The 20,020-nt window shown below is 60.2% G+C and overlaps 1 protein-coding gene across 2 annotated transcripts in view; it reads right to left on the bottom strand.

Moving 5' to 3' along the window:
• Positions 1–20,020, bottom strand: part of RPTOR (regulatory associated protein of MTOR complex 1) — a 434,359-nt gene that overhangs the window by 47,109 nt on the left and 367,230 nt on the right. For both annotated transcript variants that reach the window (XM_058284855.1, XM_058284854.2), the window contains exons 15-21: positions 16,959–17,033; positions 14,077–14,142; positions 13,573–13,764; positions 9,527–9,667; positions 4,989–5,106; positions 4,189–4,329; positions 3,635–3,793 (exon numbers count right to left, since the gene is read on the bottom strand). In XM_058284855.1, the coding sequence (XP_058140838.1) occupies positions 3,635–3,793; positions 4,189–4,329; positions 4,989–5,106; positions 9,527–9,667; positions 13,573–13,764; positions 14,077–14,142; positions 16,959–17,033 (892 nt within the window). The remainder of the gene's footprint in view (positions 1–3,634; positions 3,794–4,188; positions 4,330–4,988; positions 5,107–9,526; positions 9,668–13,572; positions 13,765–14,076; positions 14,143–16,958; positions 17,034–20,020) is intronic.

Genomic DNA, 20,020 nt, shown 5'->3' with positions numbered 1-20,020 from the left:
TAAGATTTGAATAATGGGAAGTGGATGTGGTTCAACCAATTGGGAGGTCCAGGGTTCAATGCCCAGGGCCTCCTGGTGAGGGGAAGCTGACCCACTCGGGAATGCCACTCAGTGTGGGGAAGCCGCTGCATGCAGGACTGCTGGCCAGCGCAAGGAGCTGGTGCAGCAAGATGATGCGACGAGATACAGAGGAGAGGGAGTCAGAAGACGTAGCAGAACAGGGAGCTGAGGTGGCGCAAGGGAACGATCACCTCTCTTCCACTCCGGAAGGTCCCAGGATTGGTTCCTGGAGCTGCCTAATGAGAATACAAAGCAGACACAGAAGAACACACAGCGAGTGGACACAGAGAGCTGGGAACTGGGGGGCAGAAATGAATCTTAAAAAACCACAGGCATATTGGTAATTTAAAAAAAAAGATTTGAATAATATACAGATAAGACGGTTCTCTCCAGTCAAACACACATAAACCAAGTTCCAGCCTCAGGTTCAGTGGAAAGGATGCCCCTGTGACGAGGCCTGCACCACCTGACGAAAGTCAGCAGAGAGACGCAGACGGGGGAGAGGCACCCGGAGCTCCCCTGCAGGCAGAAGCTTCGACCCTGCCCAGCAGCTGCCGTTCTCGAATTTGCGGGCCCTGCACAAGGAGCAGCCCCTGCACAAGGAGAGCTGCCCTGCTTGAAACTGCTGCCCACCCAGGAGTGGTGCCACATACATGGAGAGCTGACACAGCAAGATGACACAACAAAAAGAGACACAGATCCCCAGTGCCGCCTGATGAGAATCCAAGTGGACACAGAAGAACACACAGCGAATGGACACAGAGAGCAGACAAGGGGGGGGGGAGGGGAGAAATAATAAAAATGAAAGAATTACTGATGAGAACCAGTGCTGGGGCTAGTAGAAAAATGTAACTGAAGCAATACTCCCAGTTTCTGTTTCGCTCCCTTTTTTTAATGACTTAAAATAGTTTTCTCATTGCAGATACCTAAGTAGGAACAGGAATCTAGACTCATACACACCTATGGTTTCAAAGACTCTGTGGACTAGCCTAAGAATTTAGCTGCTGTGCAGAGCACCAACTCCCCTAAATAATGCTCCACTTCAAAAGAGACGCCTTCCAAGTGAACACCGTGACTACGTCATGGTGAGTTAGGGGCCCATGCTCATTCTTTTCATACTTCTGAAGCCCCTTCTATACTGGAGGAATTCCAGTGGACACCAAGCACCGAGCTGCCATGACCAGGGTGGTGGCTGTGCTGACCCATCTGGCCAGGCTCCACAGCACGGGGGTCCAACGCCCGTCTGCTTCTAGGCCCATCCAGCTGCTCCCTGGGGCCGACGCTGCTCCCCGGGCCGGACGCCCGTCTCCTCTAGGCACCGTCCTGGGGGCCGCTGGCCACCTGGCCTGGCGGGCGCTCCCCTGGCAGTGCTGTGGTGCTCTCCTGGGACAGAGCTGATGGCCACTTCTGGAAAGTGCCCTCCTCTTCAGGTGTCACCCAAAGCCAGAAATCTCAAACACCATGAAGTGATTCAGAGAGAGAGAGTTTAAATTCTAGGGTACAAGAACCATAGTGGAAACAATTAAAGAAGTGAACAGAATTTACCAAAACTTGAGGCATGGATAGAGGTAAGTGTACTGAGAGGGAAAATTACAAAGAATGAAACACTCAGATTAGATGGGAAGGAGAACTGAATGTCGTGACCATTTTTAGTTCTTGATTCCAGAACTGACAAAGAAGGGAATACAGGTAAGGAAAGAAGTTAATGAAGTCGAAAACAAAGATAAGGACGTATATCAACAAAGTCAGAAGTTGGGAATTGAAGATTAAAAATATTAACAACTTCTTGCAAGTTTAATCAAGAAAAAGGAGAAAATGTACATAAATAATAGCAGGAATACAAGGGGGACATATCTGCAGACACAGCAGAGATTAAAAAAATTATAAGAATACTCCGAACAACTTCAGGGCAACATGGCAATAAGTGTGAAAGTTTAGCTAAAGTGGACAAAATTCTAGAAAACTATAACTTATCAAAGCTGACCTAAGAAGAAATAGACAACCTGGATAATTCTATAATCAGTAAAGAAATAGACTCAGGAATTATAAACTTACCCATGTAAAACCCATTTTTCCCAGTTTTAGTGGCAAACCACCCAGAGAGCCAAAGAACAGATAATCTCTCTTATACAAATTATTGCAATGACTTGAGAACGAAGGACTGTTCTCTAATTTTATGAAGCTAGTTTAAACCTGATATCTAAACCAGACAAGGGTAGTCCATGGAAGAAAAATAACAGGCCAAATTTACTTATGAATATAGGCAGGAAACATCCCCCCAAAAATATTGGCAAACTTAATCCAACAATGGTAAAATAAATTACCAAATTGGGTTCACCCAGCAATGCAAGGAAAGATTAACATCGGATAACTTAATGACGTAACTGACCACGTTAATAGGTTAAGGAATGAAACAAGGATGTCTATTCATACTCTTTTCTGCCAACAACAGACAATTTAAAAAAAGGTATCATTTAAAATTACAAAAACTATTAGGCGAACTTGGATTGAATCTAAAATAAGATGTTTTCCCCCTTAATGCAGGAATTTATAAAACTGTATTGAAAGAAGACTGAAACAAATAAAGAGATAAACTATGTTTACAGATGGTAAGAATCAATATTGCAGAGAGGCCAGCTCTCCCCAAATGAATCTATAAATTCAATACAATTCCAAACTAAACTCTTATAAGGTTGTTGTGGAAACAGATGAGCTGATGGTAAAATTTATAGAACAAAGGCTAAGGATAAGACAAGCTTGAAGAAAGACGGAACAGGTGTGGGTGCTTGGCCCGTGGGATTCAACCTGGCAGCAGGGGCCGTGTGGCCCGTGGAGGGCCCTGCCCAAGGCTGGCTCCAGGAGGGTGAGGAGCACGGAGACCCGCATGGAAAAGGCAAACGGGGTCCCTGCTTCACCACGCACCCAAAACCTGCTCCAAGGCTTACTTAAGACACGAACATAAAACGTGATGCTTAAAACTTCTGGAAGAAAATATAGGAGAGTATCTTTAAAGACACAAACGGCAGAAGCTATAAAGAAAAATATGATTAAAATATAAAACTTCTGGGGGACAAAAGACATTAGAAAAGCCCCTGCCTGGGAGAGAGACTGTCAGTGGGTGCACCCCAACGTGGGTTAGTAGCCAGAAACGTGACGGGCGTCCACAAACGACAACACTGCAACGGAGACATTCGCGAGGCATTTGCCAGGCTGTTTACAGAAGAGGGAATGTGAAGGGTCCACAGGCATGGGACCTCAACCCCACCGAGCGACCAAGGGAAACGCAAAGCAGTGCCACAGTGCAGTCCTGCCGGCCCATGGCAGAGGCCCTGGCATGGCCAGGCGCTGGCTACAACGCGGCTCCCGCTCGCTGGAGTGGAAGCGGGAAAGCAGGTGCGGGGCCCTCGGCGCACGTCTCGCCGGCTGGAGAGGCGCAGGCCCTTCGAGGTGCTGACACCCTCTCCCCGCCGTGGTCTCGGCCCGTCTACACGACCAGCAGGGAGGTGGGCGCTCTGCATGCCAGCGAGAACCCGGGGGTCCTCAGCAGAGCGGCGCGGGGCGGAACGAGACTCACCAATGAGCGAGTTGAGGGAGGAGTAGGAGCTGACGCGCCGCATCTTGTCGACGGTCTCGAAGGACAGGATGTGCTCCTCACTCTCGGGGCTGCCCAGGGTGCTGCTGGCGCTGCTGCTGGCGCTGAGGTTCCCGGGGGAGCACGCCACCGAGCTGCCGGCTGCCCGAGACAGGGCAGGGGCGTCAACCTGGCGCGCGAGGCCCTGCCGCGGCCTTACAGTGCGCAGCCTCTTTTCTTCTAAAGGGCAAAGCTCCAGCACGGCCGCCCACGGGCACGCCACGGGTCTCCCCTGGCATGGGCGGCTTCCTGCACGGGGCAGCGGGCACGGGGCAGAGCTGGGCCGCCCGCAGGTCCCGACTGCGCTCGCTTCCTGCACATTTGCAAAGTAACTGGAGGCCGCGGGGAGGTAAATCTCAGCGGTGGCCGAGGGTGTCAGCGCACGCATGTAACAGCAGGGAAGGGGTGGGGTGGGGGCTAGCATGTGCCTAGGTCAAAGTTTCAGAAAATAAAACCCAAAAACTCCCAAGCAAAGGAGCCGATTTCTAGTGTCTTACATTCTTCTGTCAAGCTCAGGTTTTGCAAAGATTTGTTCAGGCTCCGGGCTGTGGCAACGGCGCGAATGTTTCCATAGGAACTCACTGAGCGAAGCCGGGGCGTGCACGGGCTGTCTCGCACTGGGGTCAAATTCCCACCCTCTAGCAGGAAAGAGGGAAGAGAGGTTGGTTAAGGGCCGGCCTCAGCGTGGGAGGGCGGCACACTTCCTGTCGTTGACTGCCGCAGCGGCCGCTGCGACCAAGGGCCTTCGCGCGGGGGCTGGACGGAGAGACGGGTGGGCCGAGGGGCCCGTGTTGGGAGCTTAAATCCCAGAAGAAAACACGGCGCGGGACCGGGACCCGCGGCCCCTCAGGCCTGAGCCCGGAGCCGACGCACTGGGGTCTCCGCCCCGGGGCCGCCGCTGCGTCTCCCAGCCTTGCCGGCCGGTCCCCCTTCCCTGACGTGACGGGCCCTCTCCACGGCAGGGACGGCTGTGCTGGGCAGGGGGTGGTCCAGGGCGATGCCCGACAGCTGTGGGGGCTGACGGCAGTCAGGACAAGGGACAGCCATGAGGAGGCTCTTCCCGACGTGCCTTGGTGGAACCGACAGCAGGGGCCAAAGCGCACACCAGGACGCGCGGCCCTCTGGCAGCCCGACGCGGGAGATCCACGAATGTGATCCCAGAGGGGGAACACGGGGGAAAGCAGGAGGGTCACGGGGCCCTAAAACCTGAGCAGAGGGAGGGGCCACGAGTTCAGAGCCTGAGTGGGGCGCAGTCGGGACCCGGTGGGCCAGGAAGGCCACGTGCCCGCTGAGGCACCTGCGGCAGCTGGAGAAGGCAGGGGGTAGTTCTTCTCCTCTTCCATGAACTGTGAGGCCACTGTGCAGAAATTGCTCTCGTACTGAGTCACAAGGTGACTCACAGCCACCAGCAGCTCCTGCAGAGAAGGAGAAGCCAGACGGGCACTCAGCGGAGGCCGGAAACGACTGGGAAGGCACGGACGGCGGTCATCAGCACCCAGCGTCAGCGTCACGAGAGCACACGGAAGGCTGTGCCTGTATGAAACGCTGCTGGAGGGCTCGGGCGAGACGAAACCTGAGCGTGACACTTGTCCAGGTCACTGGCCCGGCCAGAAGGACCCCGGCGGAGCCCCGGCTGCTGCAGGGCGGGAGGGCAGTGTCTCTGGCCTCTGGGCTGCAGGCCTGGACGCGGCCATGTACCTCAAGCCCACTGGCTACGAGCTGCTTGACTCCTGACCGCGGGAGCAGTGTAGCCTGCCGAGCTGAAGCATGCTGTTTTCACTAGACACAGAACTTACATAAATATCAGTTTCCATGACCTAGAAGGGAATGGGAAGGTTCTAGAATTAAAACGACCCCTTGAGGCCCAACCACTCAGGTCGAGGACACTGACCCAATCTGTCTCTGTTTAGGACACTTAGTGTGACAACAGGAGCACCTGGAGACCCTAAAAGCCAGACGCAAATCAAACCAGAGCGTACGTTTATGAAAAGCAAAGCAATACCAATTTTCCACCACCATTCAAACGGTTCAAACAACAAATAAATAAACCTACTTTATCTGCTCTTTTTGTTGGTTTTAGAAAAGTGCTCAGCAGCAACCACACCTGCGCGCCTGTGAACCCTCACGACCCCCAACGCGCAGGTAAGGGGGGAGCTCGCAGTGCACCAGCTCCTCGCAGGGCCTGGACCCCCTGCGCCCTGCCTCCTAGCACCGAGCTCCCTGCTTCACCCCACGCCCTCCTCGTGCAACCCCTGCTGCATCTTATGACCTGTGCGCCGCCCCCACTGGCTCCTGTCCCTCTCAGGGCTTCACGTCGGCCTGTCCAGCTGCTTGCAGGCTCCACCAGTGCTCACACAGGCCCCAAACCTCAGCTGGGCCACCCCTGGCCACATAGCCCTGCCCAGGGGCCTCTAAGGCCCTGAGGCACCAGCCTGGACTGGCACCCCCTTGCCTCCTGCCCACCCCCGGGCTCAGGTGCCGTGTCCAGCTGGGCTGGGCCCTGGGATGGATGCGTCTCCTGCCCCATGGCCAGTGTCCCAGCTCTGGAGTGCACCTCCACATGTAAGCCAGCCCCCAGCCCGGCTGCACCTGCACAAGAGGCAGAGAGTCCTTGAGCAGGGAGCACTGCCCAGCCCCCCAGGGGGCACCCATCTTAGGAAAGCACCACCGCCCCCTTTACTCCGACGAGAGTAGCTGAGATCAGCCAGGGGGTCCCAAAACAGGACTGCGTGCAGGCCCTGCCCGGGGGCAGGGAGAGCGCGGAAGGCCAGCCCATGACCGAGCGCCAGTGTAGCAGCACAGCCCCTGAGGGGCTGAGTCCAGCGCTCCTGGGGGAGCCGAGTGGGGGCCAGGCCAAGCCTGGGTCGCTCCCTTGCGCTGAGGCCATTCCCGGGTTGGAGCCTTCCTCTGGCTCCAGAAGCGAGTGGGCTGGCTGCCCGGTGCCGAGCAGGACGGCGCCAGGGCCCTGGTGGGGCCCTTTATCTCGGCTTGAGCTCACGCCCCCTCCACGCGGTCGCGCCGCGCTGGGTCCGGGGTGCTGGGGTCTGGTGCCCGTCAGCCCCTCCCGGCGGGGCTAGGCAGCCTGTCTCCAAGCCCTCCCAGGCCTCCAGCAGCTCGGTCACTCCCGCCCGGCCCCGCCTCCCCACTTGCCCCCTGCCCTCCAGCCCAGGCAAGGCCCTCGCCAGCCGGTCTCTGCACAAACCCCCACTTACGGCAGAGTCGTGTCTCCAGGCCCTGTCCCCGCCCCCACCTGTACCCCGTTCCCGTTCGGGAGTCACACAGGTGTGCCCTGTCCGGGGGGGCCCTCGAGAGGGTGTTGTGCTGGCTGCGAGCGCCCCGTCCCCGGCGGGCAGCGTTCCAGGGTGCGCTTGGGGAGCGGTTGCTCTCGACCACTTGCTTTTCATGGGGCGTCCCGCCCCGCCATGCGGCAGGCTGGCCGGTCATCTTGTGCCCGGCTCCCTGGCTTGGGGCTCGCCTGCCCCGAGTGCTGCCCCACCTCATGTGTCCAGCACCCCACTGTGGGTTCCTGTGACCGTTCAGTTGTGCAAGGTGGGGCCTGCTCCAGGGACCAGCTGGACAAGGCTCTCTGAGGACGGAGAACGACATGGCCGGGCAGGGTCTCCTGCGGAGTCGGCCCTAGCCCTGATGGAGGGCAGCCCTTGTTCCTGCGCCCTCGCCAGGGCCTGGGTCCCAGGGTGCTGCCTCATCAGGTTTGTGGAGGGGGCTGCTGCGTCCTCTCTGGCTGCGCATAAGGGGTTCCCTGTGGCCTTGGCCCACGTCCTGTGGCCCCACCTCCCCTCAGCAGAGCGCAGTGGGGTGCAGGCTCGTGCTGTCACCAGGATGACAGCTGGGCGCCCAGTCCCACCCCGCCTGGCCCGCTGACCCAGAGCTCCGGAGCACTGCAGACCGGCCACAAGGATTGGCCGTGCTCAAGTCCACCTGCGAGGCTGACATAAATGACCTTTGCTGCTTTACCAAGTGAGGCCTTTAAAGCAGTGAACAAACGCGCCTCCTGGCACCTGTCACGTGACCGTACGGGGTGAAGGGTGCTGCCTCACAGGCAGGCCACACGACCCTCGTTGCACAGGCTGCGTCGAGCCGCTGGAGCGCCAGCTCTCCTGGGTGGCTGGGGGCCGCGCTCCCTTAGGCGCCGTCGGCGCTGGGGCTCCACGCAGCTTCTGCTGAGAAGAGGAGACTCGAGCTGCTGCCTTCCTGACCGCGCTTGCCGTGGCCTTTCCATGAGGGCCTCCTGCTCCCAATCCACAGCTGGCATCTCCCCGCCACGTGCCGCACGGGCCCCTCCCGGCACCCCCTGCGGTTCCTTTCCCGCTATGCGCACCCCTCGCTGGCTAAGCTGCATGCAGAGGAGGGCCTCCACGGCACCCGGAATGGGGGACCCCCGAAAGCAACGTGTAGGAGGGCCTGGGCCTGCTGAGGGGCCTGCATGGAAGCCCCTCTCGGCACCTGGGCCAGGGACAGGAGCCCCACCCTCAGCGCCCCCTCACTGCCCCCGCCCGCTAGGTGCTCCTGCCACTGGAGCGACAGGGAGCCCGGGGACCCGCGCCCACGCCTCCCGCCCGCCCCGCCCACCAGAGCAGGCCTATGAGGGCTGGTCAGGAGCCTTCCTGGCCCCGCCCCGCACTGCAGAGGCTGGTGGGCAGGAGCCCTCCGCCCTGCACAGGAATGGAAGAGGCTCCAGGGAGACGGGGGCTCGTCCCCCTGATGTGTGGAACCCTGGCGCGTCCTCCGGTGTCAGCGCAGGCCACGCGGGGAAGCACCACATGCTCCCCTGTGGGCCCTGGTGGGTGGCGAAGGTGCTAGCACCCCTGAGCCTCCCAGGCCGGGGAAGCTCGCTTCCAGGGAGGCATGGAGGATGCCGGGGTCTGAGGGGGCCAACGCAGGCCCTCGGGGCCCGGCGCCCCAGGACATCGGGCGGCAGCCCACCGCAGGGCCTCAGGGCAGCACTACTCTGCTCTAATTCTTTTCTTTGGAAAGAAAAAAAAACATGTTCCTTTTTAAGAAAAGAATTTCAATGGACAATTAAAACCACTGCTTCGTTGCTTTTACCAGTGACGGCCACTTAGGGGTAATTTGACAAGTGCTAAAGGAAGAATTTGAAACCAGCTGAAGGAACCCACCTTAGAAATATTTCTGATGACGAGAATGTAAAGATAATTTAGAACCAATGCGAGGGAATCACCAGGATCTTATCTCCTATTTTAAAGATTTCATAAGAAAGTCTGGGCCAATCCTAGAGGAATGCGAGGCTGAACCGGCCGTTCTGCTCTGAGCGCCTGCGTGGAGCCAGCTTGCCCAGACGCTGTCCCTCCCCCGAGGGAGGCCTCCTCTCCCAACAGCCCCCGAGCAGCCCCCCAGCCACCGCCCACGGGCACACATCCAGCAAGACGGGGCCCTTCCCAGGCGGGCCCTCAGCACGTCTGGAGGGTGAAGGGCTGTGTCGTGGTTGCCCCTTGGGCGGTTTTGCTTTTCTGCCCATCTAATAAGACATTCTCTTCTCCAGGAGCAACCTTGACCAAAAGTGCAGTCTGCTCACCACGGAGATTGCCCGGAATGCCCCGAGGGTGGGGGCCGGGCCCGCTGCTCCTGGTGTGTGACCCTGGGGCAAGAGCGAGGTGCCCCATCTGGGCAGGCAGGGAGGAGCTCTGCATACGCGGGCGGCGCCGCCAGCCCCCCTTCTGAACCGCGCTGCCCCTGGGCAGTAGGGCGCCCACCGCGCCAGCCGCTGGGAGTCACGGCCCGCTGAAGGCTGTAACAGAAGCCAGCACTGCGCCTGGTGGGCGGCAGGCCCGCGCCCGGCCGCGGCGGCTCACGCACCTTGCGCACCATGGGGCTCCCGTCGCCGATGAGCTGGGCCAGCACCATGGCCACGTTGTGGTCGATGGTGGTGGAGTGGTCGGTCCTCTCTGCAGAGTTGCCCACGAACGTGCCCAGGGCAAAGACAGCAGCGCACCGGACCTGGAAGGCAGGGGCAGGGATTCGCGGCCACGCCCATGGCGCGCTGCCCGTGGTGGCTGGATGCGGCAGGGCCGCCTGCGTGCTGACAGGGCCAGCTCACTTCAGCTTCCCAGCGGCCCACCGTGCAGGGCCGAGCCGGCCTGTACTCGGGCTGACAGAGCGGACGTGGGGAGGGAAGCCGGGGCCCAGCCAGTCGAAGGGGCCGCGGGGGGTGTGGGGCAGGAATGCTCTCGTGGATGCCGCGGCCCAACTGCACCATCGAGCCATGGGTCAGTGCCCGCTTGGGGAGGACGGCTAGGCGAGAGCGGCTCCATGGAAGGGGCCGGCGTGGGCCGAGGCGGCTGGTGGTGGGAAAGGGGCGGGTGCCCTTGGCACAGAGGCAGCCTGAGTGGGGGCCCCGGGGGAGGGGCTGCGGCGGAGGGGGCACGGGGCAGAGGCGCAGAGCTGGCCGTGGGACCGGTGGGCCCTGGCTCGACTCTTGCCTCTGGCACCGTGGGATTCCAGGGAATCACTGAGCCTCGCTGAACTGGTTTCTTCACCTATAAACTCAGCAAAGTAAGATGGGGCACAACACTGGTGGGAAGACTGAAAAAACAACGAATGTGAAAACCTGCGCAGCACAGAGCAGACTCTGAATAAACCATCGTCCGACTTCTTTCCTGCCACAGTTCACGAGCGTCTATCATTCAAACTGGGGACTTGCAGTGGAAAGAGCCTGCGGCTATCGGTCCCCAGGCACCAGTGCCACCCCCGCTCTGCCAAGTCTCGACAGAGACGCACACTCGTTTCTTCCAGGAAGGCCCCTCCAGACCTAGAGGGTGCTGCCACGAGCCGCTACCTCACACAGCACCAGTCCAGCTGATCACGGTGCTGTCACGCGCTTGCTGACAATTTAGAAAAATCACTACTGTAATTTGGGTGTCCTGATGAACAGCCCCAGGCCAAAGGTCAACCTGCCTGATGGGCCCTGCGCACCGAGGCCGAGCCTGCAGGGAGGGGCTGGGGGCTGGGCGGGCACGGGTCTGCGGTGGGAGCGCGCAGGATGAACGGTGCTGCCAGGGTGGTGTGAAGCAGCGAGCGGCAGGGGAGGGCGGCGGCCTGGGCTGGAGCTCAGAAGCGGGGGCCACGGCTGGCGGGTGTGACGGGGAAACGGGGTGGCTGTGGAGCGGAGCAGACGCGGCCGGGAGGTGAGTGATGCCACGGAGGCCGGGAGGGGCACGTCTTGGCGAGGTGGGAGCCGTGGAGAAGGGCAGAGGCCTCTGGGATCTGCGATGAGGAGACCTGAGGGCTGCGCAGCACCCGGTGGCGGGGGCAGGCCCTCTTCTGAGGAGTCTGGGTGAAGGGGGCGGAGAAAGCGTGGCGGCGGCGGCAGAAGGCTCTGGAGTGTTGGACTTTTTAGAGACGAGTGAGAAGGCTTGTGCAGTGCAACTGACCAACAGAACCGCGCGCTGCGGCCCGGCCCGGCCCCAGGGGCTGCCCTGGTCCCCCTTGGATGTCCTCCTGAGAGCATGGTGCCCTGCGCAGTGGCAGTGTGGCCAGGAGGAAGGGCCAGCTGAGAGCAGGCCTGCGCCAGCACCAAGCAGCCGGCCGAGGTTGAGCTCCACGGGGCGGGCGCAGAGATGGCGGCACCTTCCGGGCACAAAGATGGTGGGGGTGGGTCAGGCGCCTGCTCCAGAGCCCGGGCCCCCGCCCCCGCCCCTCCATTGTAGGAGAGACGTGCCCCTGACCCCGCGCCCCCACCCCAGGGGAGAGGTGCTCCCGCCCCCGCCCCCTGCACCCCAGGCCTCCTGTGTGCCGCTTCGGCCAGTCCATTGGGTGCCCCTGGGCCTGTGTACCCACGAGCATCTCAGGTTGCGTTTAACTCAGGTGGGGAGACCTGAATTTTATAAATGGAACAAAACTTGGAAGGTCCAGGCCTCGGGCTGCCCCTCCAGGGGAAGAGGCTGCTGCCCGGGTCCACGCCAGGCCACGCCACCAGCCACCAGGCAGGGGCCCAGCCCACGCGCTAACGGCAGGCTCGTGCCGCCTCCTGCACTGCCGCCACCGCGGTGAGCCTGCGCCCCTCGTGCCCTGATGAGCCGCCTCCCGCTGCGCTGAGCGCATGTGGCCCTCGGGGAGTCCTGCCGCTGGGCCGCTCCTCCGGGGGTGGAGGCCGACCTACTCTGGGGGTCTCGGGGCCAGGGGTGCTGCTCAGACGCCCGGGCTGCAGGGCCAGCCCTGGGGCATCTTCGGGGACCCACACGCGCTGCCTTTTCACCTAGATGGAGAGCCACGGCCAGGACGGCCACTTTCTACAGGAATAACCCATCAAACCCAAGGCGGAGCCTTTTTTTAAGGTGCGGACCCCCGGCTTGCTGCCAAATATGGCTCCCTCCCCCACCTAAACCCCAAACTCAGCCCTGCTCAGGGCCTCGCGGCCCGGGCACACGGCGCTCCTTCTCTCGCGCCCTCACCAGAAGCTCCCCCGTCCCACCCCGCGGGGTCTCCCGAGCGTCCACCAGGTTTGCTGGGCTCCCAGCCACACTCGCCCTGCCCTGCTGGGCACGTCCTGTCCACTTTGCCAGAGTGTAAGGAAGCCCCAGGCAGTGGCGCCTGTGCTGGACTGCGCTCATTCCACACTCACGCCACGCTCACGTCCAGCACACAGAGTCGTTTACAAACACTAGTGAGTTCTGGGCTAATTAATGACAAAAGATTCCAAAGCCATGTGGCGAGGCTTTCTATGCTCTTGTGGTGACCAGTGGTCACTGAGCAAGGGCAGGGAGGCTATGAGGGTCAGCGCAGCGATAGAGGACGCGGCAGGCTCCATGCGGGGTGCGGGGGGGGGGTGTCCCTTCCCCTGGGGCTCTCTGGGTTCTGTCCACATTTTCGCCTCCTGAGAACCAAGGCCTGCTCTGCGTGGAGATCCTGGTGTGACCTCCAATCCTGCCCCAGCCAACCGTCCCCAAGGCGGTGGCCGTGCGCAGCTCCAGTGAGTGTCACGGCTCCTTCCAGGTGGCCCTTGATCTCTGAGGACTACAATTTTCCCCTCGCATTTCCGAACAGTGTTTTTATGGACACTTCTCCCATGAAAAAACGGTCGTTTTGTTTGGCTTGGTGTGGCGCCTGAGCGCTGTGGGGGCTGGCGTGCCTGCCGTCCTGAGATGCCCCTCTGCAGTGGTGCCCCGAGCAGCTGGGGAAGCAGGGCCTGGGGGCGTCGCTGCGGGGCCCGCGCCCGCCTCCACTCTCACGCCGATGCCCTCCACCCAGGCCCCTACGCTCCAGCGTCCTGTCCACGCCTTTCTGGGGGCCTTCAGGCCTTTGAGAACAACGGGCAACAGGTCCGCTGAGGAGGCGCCTGCAGGACGTCTGGAGCCCCAGGCCAGCCCCGGGAGCCGACCCGCAGCCAGGCTGCCCCAAATCCCGGCAGCAGACGGTGAGACAAGCTGAGGTGCCAGCAAGGTATGTGCAGAAATACCCCGGGAGCCCTGAGGGGGAGGTGGGGATCCACGGGGCCTGCAGGGCAGGGGCAGGGCTGGAGTAGCTGCTCCACCCACTCAGCCCAACGGGGCAGAGGGCACAGGGCCGGGAGTGGTCAGGGGGGCCACAGGGGTCTGGGCTCCCACCCTCCTGGCTGCCCTCGGCCGTCTCCTCTGCAACGTGGTGAGGAAGCCGCTGTTCCCGGGGGCTCGGGAGGCCGTGGGCAGTGAGCAGAGGACAGCAGCGCGGGGGCGCGGGCTTCTACCGGCTGCTTGGAGACGTCCTGCCCGGGACCGGCCACAGGGGCTCATGCTCAGGCAAGCGCACGCGGAGGGCCGGGTGGCCGGACCGCGCTCCTCTTCGCGCTCCCAGCCCCGGGTGGCCCCGGCCGAGGGCCTTGGTCGCCTGTGCCTCCTGGCATCCTGACCGTGGCTGCGCGGACTCACCTCGGGAATGGGGTCGGACAGCAGGCTGTAGAGCTTCTCGTGAGCGCTGTCCCTCACGCCACACCACCGCGCCGAGTCAAAATTTTGCCAGATCCTTCCCAGGCAGATGGCGACCCACTGGCGCAGCAGAGGGTGGGGGTCGCTGAGCTGCTCCAGGCAGATGGCGATCAAGTTCCCCTGAAGGCAGGCTTCCTGGAGGAGGCAGGCACGGGGCGGCTCGACCAGGGTGCAGCCGCCATTTCCCAGGGGACCCCGAGCATGCCTAACGGGACATGCTCAGCCCCCTGTCTTAAGCCCTGCCAACTCGAGCTGGCTTGGCAGTCGAGGCCTAGGTCTGCACTGAGCACGCCCGTCCCTGGCAACCCCGGCTGCTGGCGTTGCCCCCACCCCACTTTCTGGGGCCGATGCGCCCCAGACCCTGGAGCCCCAGCAGGGGCTGCACCCCTGCAGCGAGCCCCATGCTGCGAGGCCAGGGGGGCCTGTGGGAGCGCGACGCACACTCACCTGGCCAGTGTTGTAGCTGTTGACGATCACGGCGAGAATGAAGGCCGTCATGGTCCTGTGCTCGGCCTGGGGGGAGAATCATCCTCAGTTTCGCATCTCCCATGGTAGAAACTCACCAACTCCAAAGCACAAGGTAGCCTTTTGCAACCTTTACGGTAAGCCTGGTGCATAACTAAAGGAACGAGAACCACCCTTTTGTCTGTTGAGTTCTTAGAAAGGGCCTGGAGCTTTGAGCTCCACTCTCAGACAGAAAAGACTGTCCTTGGAAGGACGGTGGGGGCCGGGCAGGGCTGTCCTCTCACAGGGCGACAGTGCTCACAGCGTCAAGTTCCCGAGCACGTCGCCCCACCCTTGCCCAAGTCCATTTCGGTCCAGAATCTTCTAGTCAAGCTACTGGTGGTAAAATGAATGAATTTCGTGTTCTGACTCTGCTTTGTTTTTAAAATGTTTTCTGCTTCTCCCCTGAATTGATCAATTTTTATTCTTTCCTTTCTCTGCACCTCTATTGACTGGGAAATCACACAATCTGTTTTTCACCTTTTGATGGTGCCTTACATTTTGCACACCCTGAAGGAACCTACACTGACCCGGCCGCCTCTCCCCTAGGATTGGTGCACAGGGCCTTCATTCCCACGATCTTCCTCCCGTCTCATCCCTCGAGTCAGTGGCCGCGTGGGTGACAGCCTTGCAGTCAGCGCCTCCACAGAGCCGCTCACGGGGTGCAGGTTCCGCTGCGCACGGCTGCCCCCGCACCTCCTTCCTCTGGGTTCAATGCCGTCTGCACTGAGAAACCACGTGCACAGCTCTCTCCTGCATGGGTCAGAGGGCAGGGGGCCCGGACTTTGTCTGAGAAGGTAAATCCCTTTGCCCTCACTCCCGAGCCAGAACTCAGCGGGCTGCGGGTCCCACGGTGGCCGGTCGTGTCCCTGCCGCCCCGAGGCCTTTCCCTTGCCCCTTTGTCCGGCCTCACTGCTGAGGAGCCTGCTGTCTGCGGGACTGCAAGTTACTCCTGTGCAAATGATCTTTCTCTGCTTTCTAGTTACTTGTAAGGATTTTCTTTGTCTTCAGATATTGTTTCTCCTTTAGTCTCTCCATTCTATCATTCTGGAATTTCTGTTGGAGGGAATTTTCTCATCCTTTCTCCTGTGTTTCCTAACCTCTCTCTCACATATCCTCTTTTGCTTCATTCCAGGTGATTTCTTGGCTAATGCTCTTATTGGTTGTGCATGTTCTGCATTTAATTCAGCTACTGAGCGTTTAATTATGACTGTCTTCTACTTAAAAAAAACCTTCCAATTTATTTTAGAAACCTATTTAATCACTTTTGAAGACGAGTCAAAAGCATAGACCATATTGTTTTCTTTTAAAAGGCACAAATGTATTTCTGAAGAAACACCGCTGAGGTCTGCCGACAGCAGCACTGTCTGTTGCGGCAAGCGTGCTCCACGCACGTGCTGACGCTAGGCAAGTGGTCTCGTAGACGCTGCTGCTAGGTCAGTTCTCGGGGTGCTGATTATCCTACCCGCGGGGTCCGCTCATCCTCCTTCTGGTGGCTCGAGGCTGAGGCTTGTGCCGTGGGCCCCCCCGCGTTCTGTGCTTGTGTAGGTGCCGCGCAGGGAGGGCTTGCCTTCTCCAACGACCCGGCACTAGCTGCGCGCTCACCTTGCGGCGCGTGTTCCTTACCTGCACGCAGGGTGAACTGGGACTCTGTGCCCATGCGGCAGGGGCCTGGGTCCTCTGGGGGAAGGCCTGGCCTCCTTTCTACGCAGATGTGACCAGGGTGGCTTCCCCGGTCAGGGGTGGCTCCTCTGGTCCTCTCCTCACGGCGCCGGCTCTCTGTGGGGGTGCCAGCGCAGGGCCTCGGGGTCGCCATGACAACGGTGCCTGCTTACCGCCAGAACTTGCCTCTCATTTCTCTTTCTTTCTGGCACTTGAGGACTTCTTTCTCTTTCTTCCAAATTTGGCTATGTCCTTACAATCTCAATGTGTTTATAGCTAAGTGGGGCCTGCTCGTATCGGCTTAGCCATCATTTTGCTGCAAACTGCTCCCAGAGCATGCTTTTTCTTGCGTTGGGATTTGTGATCTTGTTTACCCTGAAGAACAGGGAGGTGATAAGCTCCAAAATTGATATGAAGTTTGTAACTTTGACTGTCTTGATGTTTAAAGACAGCACTTAAGCTAAAACACAAGTACTATTTACTTTTCATATAATAGTATTGCTTATATTTTCTCATCATGTAATTTAGAAAACCAACTAGAAGGTAAAATTACACACAGAAATTCCTTTATACAACCAAAGCCACCTAAGATTGTATAAACAAACCGTTACACTGAATTATACACAATTATAGAAAGTTGCCATATCTGCTATGTAAGATTTATAGTTTTTAAACAATCAAAGTGATGAAATATATTTAAAAGGTAATCTTCCACACAAGGTCTTCCTCCCCGATTCATAAGCACATCTGGTTCTCGCCACGCTCCAGGACCTGCACTGGGCACGTGACTGAACGTACTGTAGATGCACAAGTACTCGTGAGTCCAGTGCAGTCGACGGAGTGCCAGGGAGAGCAGGCATTCCTGTGTTGCAGGGACGTGCGGTGAAATCGACCGCCGTAAAGCAGGTGGAGCAAAGCCACCCTGTGTGCCAAGGTTCACTAGGACTCATAGAGGCAGGGATGAAGCAAGTGCTGAAGCACCGTGAAAACGCAGCCGTGCGAGGGGCGGAAACACGGCGCCTGCCCGACGCCCTCCCATCACGCCCCGCTACGGGAAGAGTGGCGGTGGGCGGCTCTTCCTGAAGCCCTCGTGCAAAGGGAGCACAGAAGCAGAGAAAGCACAGATCTGGAGACTGCACGGAAGGGAGGCATTTAATCCTTACTGGCATGTAGGGGTCTGCCAAGACCGAAAGGAAGTATTTGTGACCGTTGTCCTTCACGAGGTCAGCTTGGCACGACTGGAAGAAAAAAGAGGAGAACCAGTGAGTGCCATCACCTGGAGGGCACTGCCATCTGCTGCTTGTGATGTACGAGCAAATTAATGTGCAGTGAGTGTCTTATGCCTTAATCATTTTCTCCTCACAAGCCCAATGTTCATTTGGAAGAAATGGCTCGAGTTGCTGCTTGCAGACACGTTTTCTTTGACTATGGGAAAAGGGCTGGGCTCCTACACGTGCTGAGAAGTGAAGCAGTTCCACCACATTCTCTGACCACACACCTTCTGGGCACCCGCTCGGTGAAAGCGCCCAGCTGCTGGGCCAGCTCGCCTTGTGCGCCATGCGCACGCCCGCCCGCCACCTCCTCTCCTCCTGGGTGATCCCAGGGACCTGTGTTCTTGCCCTCCAAGTGGGAAGCAGCAGCCCTCGAAACCACTCCTCAGCTCTACAGACCCTGGCTCCTGCTGAAGCTTCCTTGGGATCTTGGACTCACAGAACAATGGAGGGCAGTGGTCTGGGTGGCTACGGTACCTGACACCCGGGCGCTCGTCCTGCACCACGTGGGTCCACTGTAACAGATGCTTTCCGGGGCCCAAGTCCTCAACCCAAAGGGGTGGCCCCGACGGTGAGGATTTTAAGAGCCAGAGAAGCTGGCAGGTGTGTGATTCTTCCTAACACTTGGAGCGTGTGAACGCCGTGTCTAGTCATCCATCTGCTCACCATGCGCTTCTGGGGACTGACTACGTGCCAAGGCTGGCTCAGTCCTCAGATGCAGGCACAACCTGCGCCCTGCTCCATCTCCGGATGACAGGACGAGTGAAAAGCCACAGCACGAGGGAAGCGGAATCACAGGGCGCCACGGGGACCCCGTGGGGAGGAGGAGAGAACAGGCGCCCACATTTTGTTGGAGCTGAGCGACAGACAGTGCCACCCAGGAAGGAGCACAGCCCATACGGCGTCACCCAGGATGGAGCACAGCCCAGACGGCGCCACCCGGGGAGGGAGCACAGCCCAGACGGCGCCACCAGGGGAGGGAGCACAGCCCAGACAGCGTCACCCAGGAGGGAGCACAGCCCAGACGGCGCCACCAGAGGAGGGAGCACAGCCCAGGCGGCGCCACCCGGGGAGGGAGCACAGCCCAGGCGGCGCCACCCGGGGAGGGAGCACAGCCCAGACGGCGCCACCAGGGGAGGGAGCACAGCCCAGACGGCGTCACCCAGGAGGGAGCACAGCCCAGGCGGCGCCACCTAGGAGGGAGCACAGCCCAGGCGGCGCCACCAGGGGAGGGAGCACAGCCCAGACGGCGCCACCAGGGGAGGGAGCACAGCCCAGACAGCGCCACCAGGGGAGGGAGCACAGCCCAGGCGGCGCCACCAGGGGAGGGAGCACAGCCCAGGCGGCGCCACCCGGGGAGGGAGCACAGCCCAGGCGGTGCCACCCAGGAGGGAGCACAGCCCAGGCGGCGCCACCAGGGGAGGGAGCACAGCCCAGACGGCGTCACCCAGGAAGGAGCACAACTCAGACGGCGCCACCCAGGAGGGAGGACAGCCCAGGCGGCGCCACCAGGGGAGGGAGCACAGCCCAGACGGCGCCACCCAGGAGGGAGCACAGCCCAGACGGTGCCACCAGGGGAGGGAGCACAGCCCAGGCGGCGCCACCAGGGGAGGGAGCACAGCCCAGACGGCGCCACGAGGGGAGGGAGCACAGCCCAGGCGGCGCCACCAGGGGAGGGAGCACAGCCCAGGCGGTGCCACCAGGGGAGGGAGCACAGCCCAGTTGTATCACTGAGGAGGGAGCACAGCCCAGATGGTGTCAATAAGGAGCGAGGGGCAGGAGGGGGAGGGCAGGAGCAGAGGAGGACTGGAGGAACTTCTGCTGGAAAAGGCAAGTTCAGCCCCAGCATGTGGGGCGAGAGGAGAGGGCGGGGTGGCGGGAGGCAATGACTTCGACGTGGCGGGACTCCGTGGACAGGGCAGAGGGGCCATAGTGGCGGCTGTCACAGAGGATGAACCAGGAAGGCAAGGCTAGAGCTGGGGACGGCTCAGCGGCGGCACCTGGCCAGGGACAGTGAAGGCGTCCTCACAGCATTTGTGCAGGAGAGGTGGGGGCAGGCCGACTCCCAGCACAGGGTGCCGGTGAGGCAGGAAAGCCGTTTTTCAGGACGGGGCATGCAGAGAAGGGGGCTTGTCTGGGGTACGTGGACCACGAGGCAGCTACAGGCAGGCCTGCCGAGCTATCGGGGGCAGTGGACATAAATCCAAGGCTCTGGCTCAGAAGCTGCACTGCCAGGTGGGCATGTGCCAGGAGAGCAGGGCACGAGAAGGCAGCAGGGGGACCGCAGGGGCAAGAGGGGGGCAGGCGTCCAGGTGGCAAGGTTGGCCTCCAGGGATCTGGGAGCACGGGGGCTGGGCCAGCTGGTTGCAAGGGGGACAGGGCGGCTTGGTGTCCACGCCAGTCTGCCCCGACTTGGCGTTCCTCAAAGTACGTCAATGACAATCACTCCTGGAACATTCAGGAATTGAGGACAACATCTCAGGATCGTCTAGGCCCATAGTTCTCTTCGTATGAAAAAGAGGGAAAAGGGTAGAGCTTGAGTCAAAGAACAGGGTCTCAAGTGCAGGTTCCTTCCTGGGGGCCCCAGGAAAGCTGAAGGGAAGCATGCTTCATCAGTGGCATCAAAGGTTACACAAATAGCACGGCTAGTAGCAATCGAGGAGTCAAATGATACACCAAGTCACGACGCTGTGGTCCCTGGGGGGCGTGACCCACGCATGGTAGCGTAAGGCTAGCTGGGCTCTGTGGACTACTGCTGCCCAGGAAAACTGACAGGTGGACGTGGTGACACCGAGGAGAACGCACCCAGAGAATGAGATGAGGATTTCACCAGATCCCAGCCTGCTCCACTTCCAAGGACAGAGGCCGTGAAAGAGCTGCGCGTGAGAACGTTAAGAAGCGACCCAGAGCGAGGGAAGGTCCACAAGGCACGGGTTCCTGTGCACTCCGCCCCG

The sequence above is a fragment of the Dasypus novemcinctus genome, chromosome 21 (genome assembly GCF_030445035.2).
Source record: "Dasypus novemcinctus isolate mDasNov1 chromosome 21, mDasNov1.1.hap2, whole genome shotgun sequence".
NCBI classification, from domain to species: domain Eukaryota; kingdom Metazoa; phylum Chordata; class Mammalia; order Cingulata; family Dasypodidae; genus Dasypus; species Dasypus novemcinctus.
Note: the sequence above shows the minus strand (reverse complement) of the source record. Positions and strands in the feature narration are given on the sequence as shown.